Source organism: Chelonoidis abingdonii, chromosome 4 (assembly GCF_003597395.2).
Source record: "Chelonoidis abingdonii isolate Lonesome George chromosome 4, CheloAbing_2.0, whole genome shotgun sequence".
Taxonomy (NCBI): domain Eukaryota; kingdom Metazoa; phylum Chordata; order Testudines; family Testudinidae; genus Chelonoidis; species Chelonoidis abingdonii.
Genome location: NC_133772.1, coordinates 114853718 through 114865811, shown reverse-complemented (window position 1 = coordinate 114865811; position 12094 = coordinate 114853718). Strand labels below are relative to the sequence as shown.

General features: G+C 38.4%; 1 protein-coding gene across 1 annotated transcript in view; it reads left to right on the top strand.

The window, feature by feature from the left end:
- Positions 1–4844, top strand: part of CEP128 (centrosomal protein 128) — a 430997-nt gene extending 426153 nt beyond the window's left edge. The window contains exon 24 of the mRNA XM_032801915.2: positions 2572–4844. Within this exon, the coding sequence (XP_032657806.1) occupies positions 2572–2678 (107 nt within the window). The 3' untranslated portion in view covers positions 2679–4844. The remainder of the gene's footprint in view (positions 1–2571) is intronic.
- Positions 4845–12094: the final 7250 nt, after the last annotated feature.

Here is a 12094-nt window from a genome sequence, read left to right as displayed (position 1 = left end):
TCACATAACTCAAGACCCAGGGTTTACCCAATGAAATTAATAGGCAGCAGGTTTAAAACAAACAAAAGGAAGTATTTCTCACACAATGCAAAGCAAACCTGTGGGACTTGTTGCCGGAGGATGTTGTGAAGGCCAAAACTATAATGGGGTTCAAAAAAGAATTAGATTAGTTCATGGAGAATAGGTCCATCAATGAATATTAGCCAAGATGGTCAGGGATGCAACCCTATGCTCTGGGTGTCCCTAGCCTCTGATTCCCAAAAGCTGGGAGTGGATAACAGGGGATGGATCACTCGACGATTGTATGTTCTGTTCATTCCCTCTGAAGCACTTGGCATTAGCCAGTCAGAAGACAAGATACTGGGATAGAAGGGCCATTGGTCTGACCCAGTGTAGCTGTTCTTATATTCTTAGGTCTTATGGGAGGAACTTGATATGTGTTTTATTTTTATTTTTCCCTAATAGCTGCAAAAAATGACATTGCAAGCATTTGTTTAATTTTACCAGCAGTCTCTCTGTAATAGCTTTTCTCTTTATTTCCAAAAAACTAGTTTTCTTAGGAGATGAGCATTGTAAATATTTAGAGAATAAATAGTACCATGACTGAGAGATTAGTGAAAAATGTGCTCTTCATGTTTCCTGCCAACCTGTCTCAGCCTCACACTGGGGAGTGGCTGTGTTTCTATCCAAAATAGCCCTTAGGTTTTCAATGTTACCATTACGCCTTTGAATTGTCTAGCACCAAGTGGCCTCTTAATTTTATGTTCTGCAACAGGAGTCACATCACAGATTTGGGACTCTTTAGCTAACAAAACTGAATATGTTGTAGTACTTACCTATTGCTTTTCATCTGCAAAGCCTTTTACAAACAACAAAGCCTCATAAACTTGGTGAGGTAAGTAGTGTTATCCCCATTTCATTGAAGTGCATCCAGTAGTAGTTAAGTTATGACTAGCCCATGGTCACTGGGAAACAGCAGCAGAGCTAGGATTAGAATTCAAGAGTTATTGTCTTCAGTCTTGTGCTCAGATTGGTAGACTGTGCTTCTCTAATATGGTCTATGGAAATTTTCCAGATTACCTAAGTGTGGAAGAGAAGAGGCTGCGCATTCAGAAAAGAAGTTTGTGGCAAATAATGATGGTTTCACACTTAAGAATTATACAGTGTTCGCTTTCTAAGAGAATTCCAGTTTCTTTGGTGCAGAAAAATGATAATTCAAGGATTTATTAAGGGCCAAGGAATCAAGATAGTGATTTTACTTTCACTTTTGGAAACTGAAGGATTCTAAATTAAAAACTGAAGGCTTATTCCTTGTTACGTGTCTCCTAGGTGGGAGCTGCTAAGTTATTACAGTACCATTTGTAAAGAGTACACTAAGCATGTTTATAACAAACTTCCAGGAAGGCCCAGTGTTCTGACACTTTTGTGATCATGCGTGGACAGTACAAGAATGACATTTTGTAGAACTAGAAGCCTGATGTCTGATTCTGTTTCATAACTTGATGCCTCTGCCTCTTGTCAAGTCTTTATCATCCAGTTAATGTTCTTTTACTAATGGATAATTACTAGATGCTGCATCTAGTTCATATTTACTTTGAGGCTTTGTGCCATATCATGCACTCAAGCTAAGTTTGTGGAAGTACCCAGAACCAAGGATTTAAAAAATTACACATGCACACCTAAAGTGCATATACATTAATTCTGATGTCAAAAAAATACTAGGGTCAATACAATTTGTTCCTCTAGAATGTTCCACTATGAAGGGTATTTTCTTTGGGGGTTTTCTGGGGGGTTTTCCCTTATTAAAAAAACTACAAAATGAAATGCAAACAAAGTGTAAATACAACATAAAGGGCACATAATTACAATTCTTAAATGTCAGGTAAAGAAGAAATTAAGACTTCCTCTGTATAACAAAGCTCACTCAGCCAGGTTAATCCTGGATGGACTTAAAAATCTGTTTTTCTTGACCAATAAGCACTTATATTACTCTCTGTGTTGATAAATGTATACCATAGTATGTTGCTGTATGTTCAGGGGCGGCTCCAGGCACCAGCGCTCCAAGCGCATGTCTGGGGCGGCAAGCCACGGGGGGCACTCTGCTGGAGCTGCAAGGGCGGCAGGCAGGGTGCCTTCAGCAGCGTGCCTGCGGAGGGTCCACTGGTCCCGCAGCTTCGGTGGACCTCCCACAGGCGTGCCTGTGGAGGGTCTGTTGGTCCCGCGGCTTCAGCAGACCTCCCGCAGGTGTCCACCGAAACCGCGGGACCAGTGGACCCTCCGTGCTTGGGGCGGCAAAATGTCTAGAGCTGCTCCTGTGTATGTGTGCCATCATCACTTGCATTTTCTGACTTTAAAATTTTAAATTTGTAACCAGAATGTTGTATTTAACACAGCTTTTTGCATGCAGTAGTATATCAGACAAGCATGTACAAATTCTGAATGTGAAGAACAGCACAGGTCAAACTTATGGTAGCTGCCACTAGCAAATCTATGTATACTACTAGCTATTGATAGTATTTCTTTGCAGATGGTTGATTGGTCCCTCACACTTCTTTTTTCTTTCCTTTCCAGCATTTATCAGAAGAATGGTTCCTTTCGATTTAAATACAACCAAGGAAGATCCCATTAGTATTGCTGTCAATGAAATGAAGTCACAAGCAGAAAAAGAGAAGCACTAGAGCTGCTAAAAAACTATGCAAAAACACCGCAGCTTTCCTTGCTGGAGGTTCAATTCTGCTCCATTATTTTAAAACAATAATTATTCTGTCTGCAGTCAAGCACAGCTGCACTTACAGGAGTGATGCAGCTTCAGTAATTCATCAATTGCCAAGTATTGACTGAAAGTTCATCATAGTTGTTTGAGGGAATGAGGCTATTTAAACCTGAAGATAATGGTATGTACCACATCTGCCAAAGGGTTTCATGGCATAAAGCTTTGTCCTCTTTGCATTCATTTCTATAGTTTGCCTGACTAAATTTCATTCTTGCTTATAGCATACATAGATTCTAAAGATTACTAGCTGAAAAACTAGTACACAAACTTTTGCTAAGAGCAAAATTACAGGTGTAAAGAAATTTGGTTGACACTTAAATTTAGGCATCATTTAATAATGATTAATAATCAAAAAACAATTACTAGAAATTACTTTTGTCCCAATATATTATAAGAAGCTTTATAATATGTTGTAGCAAAATGTATACATGATTTTAGGTATTTCAGTTAATAAAAACCATGTAACAGGTCATTACTATTAGAAAAGAATCCAATCAGCAAAGTTTAAAACTAGAACCACATTTTCCCAAAGTTGAAGGGAATTTAGATCATAAGCTGCACCAATCTATCTCTATTGTTGACATTTAGAATTATTTCTAAAATATAATATCTTATAATCTGATGGTATGGCAAGAAACATTATTATCTAATGGTCAGAGTAAGAGAATGCCATTCGGAAGACTGGTTCTCAGCTCTTCTCGTAAGTCACTGTCTGACTTTTTGCAAATAACTTAACCTCTCTGTGCCTCAGTTTCCTCACCTGCAAAATGACCTGATGATACCGATCTTTGTTAAGCACTTTGAAAACCTTTGATGAAAGGTGATGCTATATATGAGCATGAAACATTGTTCATTTTTAAAAGCAACTTCTAATAACCACTTTGTTATTCCTTTTATTTTATATTAAGTATTTTGAAATTTTAAAATGTTACTTATTATTCATAATTCTGGATGTCCTTCTTGCTTCTGAGGACCCCACTCCATTCAAATCTGATACATTTCCTAGCTTAATAAAGTCCCCAACAAACCACTATTGTAACATCTTCCACTATCTAGAATCTTCAATATTTGCACCAGTCCTGGTTCAATTCTATGATACATGCTTATCTTTAGTGTTCCAGGTTGAATCACCACTAAAGTGCCTTAAAGGGCCAATATATTGGCCAAACACACCAGGGAATATCAACGTAATATGAATTACATTTAATGGTTCATTTATGTCAGCCTTTTCTTGTATAGAGAGCCCTCTCTTTCTCTGACAGACTGTGGCTCTTTTACTAGCACTGTCAGTAGAGATGGAACCTTTAGTAGCAGTTTCCAGATCATGATGTGCCAACTAAGGAACAGGCAGTGCTTTTAAAGAGTTTACTGCAGACAGATTCTGCTCACAGCTGGGACAGTGAGGAGTCTGTTGGAGCAAGCCCCTTATACTCAGCATTGTTCCAAGCACACATTATTGCTGAAGATATTAACAGCATATTCTTTGCAGAAAGGGAGATGAGAAGATACACTTGATTATTGCTTTGCATTAATTTTATGTGTGTATTGTAACTTCTTTGTATGAAAACAGCTATTGACTATTTTTCTTATGTCTCATAAAAGATTGGCTTATCCTTTCTGAAGATATTCTCTTTGCCGTCTAGATGTGCATAGTGTAGGCTGGAGTGGTACTGGCACTAGCCCTTTACAGATTGCTGACGCGTTTCCTACCTCAAAGGCCAGAAAGTATAACAGGGTCATCCATCTCTTCCAATCCCAATGGCTGTGTCAGAGCCAGAATAAAAAAAAACTACACAAAACCCCCCCTCTCTACTAGTGAAAATAAGGTTAATGAAAATGTGTTTCTATCATAGAGTAGGAATGAGCATGGACATCATGAAATATGAGATTAACTCAGTCCATAGTTGCCCTAAACTAAACCAACTGTAAATGTATTTAGCATTTGTAATTTATTTTTTTAATTAAATCAGGTCACAGCTGGAAATTGGTTGTTTAAAACATTTCAGTCAGTTTTCCTGGTGAAAAGTTGGAAAATCAGAAAATAAGATATTCACAGTTACCAGAAAAAGCAGCAAAGAATCCTGCGGCACCTTATAGACTAACAGACGTTTTGGAGCATGAGCTTTTGTGGGTGAATACCCACTTCCTCAGATGCATCTAATGGAAATTTCCAGGGGCAGGTATATATACGCAAGCAAGCTAGAGATAATGAGGTTAGTTCAATCAGGGAGGATGAGGCTCTTGTTCAGGCTGAGGTGTTGAAACTAAGGGAGGAGAAACTGGTTCTGTTATTGCAAGCACTCACAGTCTTTGTTTAATCTTGAGCTGATGGTGTTCCCCAAATTTGCAGAATGAACTTGAAGCTCAGCAGTTTCTCTTTGAAGTCTGGTCCTGAGTTTTTGCTGCAGGTAGCCACCAAGGCTTTCTATGTGTTGCTCAGGTAGGTTTGAATCTCTACAGGTTTTTTGTATATTGCCATTCCTAATATCTGATTTGTGTCCAATTTATCCCTTTTCCGTAAGACTGTAGTTTGGCCGGACCTGTAATAGGCAGAGGGGCAATTGCTGGCATATGATGGGCGTAAATTACATTGGTTGGTACCGTACAGGTGATCGAACAGTGATGGTGGTGGCTATATCTGGTTAGGTCCTGTAATTGGTGGTCGCTGTGTAGATATGGTGGGCAGAGTTTGCAATCAAGACACCACTAATACCATCACAGGACCTAACCACGTTAGCCACACCATCACTGTTCGTTCACCTGTACGTACCAATGTAATGCTACCCGCAGGTGTAGCCAGCAATGCCCCTCTGCTATTACCTCGGGCCAAAACGACACCTGCTCTCGAGAGTAAAGAAATTGATGGACACGAGATCAGATATTAGAATGGTAAATTGATGAGAACCTGTAGAGAACATCTTCACACTCCCTGCCACGCCCATGAGCAGCCTTAGGTGGCATTCCTTTGCAGCCAAAAATAATCTCATGGAACAGAACTCGAAGAGGAAACTGCTGAGCTTCAGTTCATATGCAAATTTGACACCATCAGCTCAGGATTAAACCAAGACTGTGGAGTGGCTTCCAACTTACAGGAACCAGTTTCTTCCTCCCTTTGTTTTTCACACCTCAGTGCTAGAACAGAGCCTCATCCTCCCTGATTGAACTAACCTCATTATCTCTAGCTTGCTTGCGTATATATACCTGCCCCTGGAAATTTCCATTAGATGCATCTGAGGAAGTGGGTATTCACCCACAAAAGCTCATTCTCCAAAATGTCTGTTAGTCTATAAGGTGCCACAGAATTTTTTGCTGCTTTTACAGATCCAGACTAACACCCCTCTGATACTTGACAGTTTTCAGAGTTTATGGTGTATACATGTAATGGTTAAAAGAAATATAGGACAGTCAATTTAAAATAAAAACTGTTGTTTTGCAACACAGTAAATTGTGGTCTTGAAATAGACCATGTTGCAAGGAGGTCTTGTTAAAGAGAACCCCCTACAGTTTGAATTGCTGTATAGATAGATGTGTATCAACCACCTTTTACTGAATCTGGAACAACTTCCATGGTAAATGCCTGTTCGTAAGTGGGCTAGGCTGAAACCTGGCAACTGAGAGCCGCAGTTCAGGAGCAAAATTATTATTTTTGTAAAAATAAAAATCTCTTTGCTTTCCCTAAGGAATGTGAAAAAAAACTGGATATTCATTGCTTCTGCCTCTCTTGGCTTGTATTTATTATTTCTTACTTGTGTTTACTAAAAGTAGTTTAGTTAGTTTTAATAATTGTTTTTTGCATTCTCTGACTACTGCATTTAAGCAGTCTAAACTCCAGGACATGCTTTCAAAATGCTCTGTAAATACATTCACACAACAGAATGAAAATGACTATTGGGTGAATTATACTGGCTTTAAAACTCCTTAAATATGTTAATTCTTTACCAACTGGGCCATGTGATAGCTTTTCTGGGGCAATTTATTTCTTTTTTGTAACTTACGAAGAGGGTTGGGGGAAAGAAATTAAACCACAAAAAAATTAAAGGAACTTTTTAATGGGTTTGTGTAAGCTTTCCAAACCCAGTAAATTCTTTCCTAAACTTACCCTCTTGGCACTGCAGCACAGATAATGTACAACATTGGCCTGAATTCTGCCTTAGATAGAGGATCATATTTCCTGAAATACCTCAGTGTAATACAGTGAATTAATTTCCTTCCTAGTGAGGGTTAAAGTCCCTTTCCTGACACTATTTGAAAATGACCTTTTGTGGTTTAATAAATTATATTTTTTCATTTTGGCAAAAATATTATTTCTCCTGACAAGTTTCTGATTCTAAAGTAGAAAATCAGGTTGTTCATTTGAAACATTTTGTGCATTCAGTATCTTAAAATTACTAGTCTTTTCATTCATCATAGATCCTCTGAATATTATTAATTCATTTATGGCCTAATCCTTGCACACAGTGAGAGCTTTCAGTATGCAAGAAATGGGATCAGGCTCAAAGATTGTGTCTACACTTAGTTTTTTTTCTTATGCACAGCATCTCTGAAAATTTGGCCATTTGTATTTAGGTGTCTAAATTTGGACCTTGGTACTTAACTTCAGGCATCCAATTTGGAAATTTTGGGCTTGAAAACTATAGTCCAAACTCTACTTAGTGCAAGTTAACATAGCTATAAGTAGAAGTGCATCAACCCCCTATATTCATTATCCCTAAAACACCCCTTATTGTGGTATTCAAGCATCTTCAGTTGAATTACTTCAGTTTTACATTGTCCCTCACTTCTCTAGAGCTTCACCTGGAACCTTATATATTTTCAAGCTTTGGCAGCCATGTAATCCAGTGATGCCTGCTTAGTGGTAAACTTTCTTCTACTTGAATGGACAAGTCAGACTCCTAGTACACCTATACTTAAAAACCTTGCCTATTGATTAGTCAACATAGCTGATTTTTATTATCAAATTAGGTTCTTCTAGAAACAGCTGCAAAGAGAAAAATAGAGCTAGGCACAGAACACAATGGCCTCTTGTGGAATGGCGAGTAAAGAGGGCAGGGATAGATCACCACATGGAGAAGCAATTTAGCCTTTTTTCTTTCCAAATTTTTCATGGAAATGAGAGGTTTCAACAGTAATGGTACTGAAGTTTTGTGCATTCATCCATCACCTATATCTTCTCTACTCCTCCTTCCAGCTTTCCCTCAAAACAAATTTGAATGGATTAGAATACCCAGGCCCTAAGAAAATACTGTCATCTTGTTCCCTACAGTCCTTTCTTGGGTGAGAGAGTGTTTGTTCCCACATCCCATGTTTTTCTCGTGGATATGTTTCCACAACATGGCCTCTTAAATGACCCTGCACTAGATAACTGTGTGTTTCCCTGGAAAAACTGGCTTTTCTGGATGAAAATGTCAATATTTTGGCCCAGCAGTATATTCAGGCATTTTTATAACAATAATCTTAGTCTTTATGCCTAAAAATTCCTTAAGGAAAAAATGGAGAAGTTTTCACATCTGTAGCTCTTGCAAGAATGTAGCTGTTGCTTAAATTGCCTGTTTTTATGCCCTCTGCTTTGTGTATTGTAAACAAGAAAGTTAAATCTTATCCCATTTTTGTAAAACTCTGACCCTTTGGTCTACAAGTCCATCATCTATAGTGTTAGTAACCTTGTCCCCTCTCAGCTGGGCCCTGTTATGCCCCCACAGGTGAAATTCCCAATGAGGTCTATAGGAGCTGCACCCATGTGTCTGGGGGCATAGGCAGGTCCAAATGAGTATAATGTTGCAAAAACAAATTCTTGTGTCTTTTAATCTGGTGGAGGTGGTGATGATGATGAAGATATGATTAAAAAAAAAACAATTTAGATACAAGGATGATATGAAGGAGAAGGGTCCCCCTTCAGGGAATAGTTGTGCCATCTTATCTGAGATCTGTTCACCATGATGAATTTCCAGGTGCTGCATATTTTTGCTATTGTGTTTAGCTATCATCAGGATTTAAACAGAACGGTAATTCAGTGACTTAAAACCCTGTATTAACAATGAATCTTCAGAACACCTTCATCATTAATTCAAAAATCTCTACAGTGATTTGAGCTAGTATGTGCTATGAGCATATTTTCGTGCAACCGTTCTGGCTTTGAACTTTACTGTATTACTGTGTGCAGGCATAAATTAGATCTTAAAACTTAGCAAAATATGTGTATTATAGTTAGAAGTACAGCAGAAGCAACGTATAATTTGGCGAACTTGGTCTTTCAAAATCTGGAACCCAGTTCCTTTGAGAACATTGGCAGCAAAAATGAAAGGGAAAAAGAAGTAATTGCTACTGTGGTTAAAATGCAGACACATCCACCATATATCATCTGTACTAGCAACAATAACTAGTCATATTTCTAAAATTTAAAGTTGCAAATCTGCCATTCCTCAGCCTGCAAGAATGAGACTCTGGTTATTGGGTTTTTTTTTTTTACTTAGCAGATGTAAAATTTTAATGTCACGCACGCATACCTTGAAACAATAGGCAGTGATTGGGATTTCAAAGTAACAAATATAAAGCAAACCCACTAGCGCATCTTGTTTCATAGACTGCGATTTTTTGACACCTATACTGCAGATTATTCCCAAGGCAAATCATTTCTGATTGGCCTTTTCATTTAAACAAAAAGAAGTGAGTGGGGGACAATGGGGGACAATCTTTATCAAGTGCCGTTTTCTGTGTCATGTCAGCACAGATATTTTACTGAAGTAGAAAACAAAATGTGGACCTGAAGCAAAATAAGTTTCAACTGGTCGAATGGATAGTAAAATCACTAATAAGTCAAGTTTATAATGAAAAATCAAACAAAGGCCAATTCTCCTATGATTTGGTAGCAAGGGAAGAAAAATTAGGCTCATTCATTACTCTCAATGTGAAACTCCCTCTTCACGGTGTTTGTATATTTTTGTAAAAAAAATTCCTGCCCTCATTTGTAATGAAGGACTTGACTGGGGGGCAAAGAGAAACTATATACAAAAAGCATTCAGCTTTGTCAGCAATTATTGTATCTCTCTTCTCTGGGCTGTTACTGTTAAAGGTATTTTTATTTTGAAGTAGTCTAGTGGCTGCAGCATCAGCCAGTTGCTGTGAAAAGATAATATCCTACTCTCATCAGTGTGCTTTCACTGCAAGACCAAATAAAGAAAAAAGAGGAAATCCACTCATCATTCCTTGTTGTGTGATGAATGGATCTTAGAGAAATTAGAAACAGGTATATAGCAGGCCAGCTTTTTCCAAAGTGCTCAGTACTCAACATATTCTGTTTTCAACAAAAGTACTGATTACTTTTGAAAGTCCAGCTACTTCATTTCAGTGCCTAAGAGGAATGATTAAGTGCTAAGTTCTTCTGAATAACTGGTCTTTCATGTGATTAAATATTGTATAAAAATAACTCATTTAGAATCAGATCTTGCTTCCTTACTCAGGCAAAACACCCATTGAGGCCATTAGCTTCAGTGGGAGCTTTGCCTGAGTAAGGACTACAGGATTTTAGCCGTCTCTCTTTACACTGGAGTTGTTTTGATCTCAAGCTGCTTTTCTGATCTGTTATGTATGTTGCACTTGTACATCAGGAGAAACCATTCATCTGTTCTACCATCACCACATCATTTAGCTCATGGGATCAATTTCAATAGCTGATTTGCCCATAGGGTGGTAACATCATAAAAGGGAACACTTTCTTATAATCTCTTTTCATGAGGATTTTGTAACTCCAGTTGTTTGCGAAAATAAAAGCCACACTGTAAACAGGCTAACATCAGATCACATGCTGCTTAACTTTAAAGATCATCTCCTGGGCAGGAGTAAGTACATCTGAATAGGGTGTTTATTCAGATTTGCTGAGTGCTACAATTTTTCCCCAATCATAAGTGGACGAGTCGAAAGGAGGCAGGGGGTGGGGGTGCTCAGAGATAGTATAATCAGTGTTGAATAAAGGTACGTAAGTCATATCTGGAAAATAAAGGATGCAGACTGTTTACTTAAGAGATCTGCACCCCTGTTGCTCAGTACAGAGTTTTGAAAGCTCATACTCTGAAAAGTAATTTTTGAACATGTCAGTTTCAAATTACCATCTCTATAGCCATTTGCTGACAACTAAAATATGCTGAAAAGTTATACTGATACTTGCTAAACACAGTCCCAGTGTCAGTTTGCACATTTGAGTTTTGATGTTGCTCACGTTATTATTAAACAAGCATTAAATTGGGATGCAAGCCTAGTTTCTGTTCTGGCATTGAGCCCCTCACATGTTCCACCAGTGGCCCAAAAGGTGTCAGTTGCCTTACTGCAAAAACATGGTTTTTAATTAAAAACCATAAAGACTGGGTATGCTTTGCAGATGGCCCGTAGAACTGTTCGCCTCAGTGTGTGACCACTATGCTGTACTGAGCAAGATGGCTGCATCATTTTTAATGAGGTTTTTGCTGCCACTGGCAACAACACCTCATTCAAACAGCTGCAGATTTGAAAACATCAGGTGGTTGGCAAAGTTTGTTCATTCTATGTTTTGACTGATAGAGTAGCCAATAAACCCAGTGTGTACAGTGAATTTGTTTTTTCTTTTTTCGGCTGGAGAAGTCTTTAGTGAAGTCATCAGACTGTAAGAACAAAAAGCCATAGTCAGAGTGAGCACCGGAGTGTGCAGAATGCTACACAGGAGTATAGCAGTGGTGATGTTCACCAGTGGCAAAATGGGCATCTGTTAGCATGCCATGCATTGTTTCATGAGAGAGTTGTATGTGAAAGTGAGAACTTTTAACTAGCCCACCATCAGATAAATACATAAAGCTTGGCTAGCACCATATCAGGTGACCAAAATGCCTTCTTTTTGTTGGTAACAAAATCCTTTTCTCGTTCAGCTTAATAGGGTCTCAGGTGTAATTATGTCAGAGCAGGATATGACAAATCCTCTCCAAGAAGAGTCAGAAAATACTTTCCTCACTGTTCCCTGTGTTCAAGTAATTCCTTAATCCCATCTTGAGTTGCTACCTTTTGTACATCATCTTATGCTGTGTCTTTACAACAAAATTGTTTGTCATTTCTCAAATTTTTGAAAGCATCAGGAAAACAAAACCAGTCACTCTCCATGTGTTGTAAAATGCTCACTTGTCTTAATTTATACATCTTTGTACCCCATGCACTTTGGAAAATTCTGATATGCATAGCAGTATTTAGGGCTTAATCCTGTGAGTCCTCTGGGAAGAAATTCCATTGATCACTGTGGGTGTTCTGCGTATGGAGGACTTGCAGGAATGGACTCTGCATTTTCTGTGACTTGTCACATGTTGA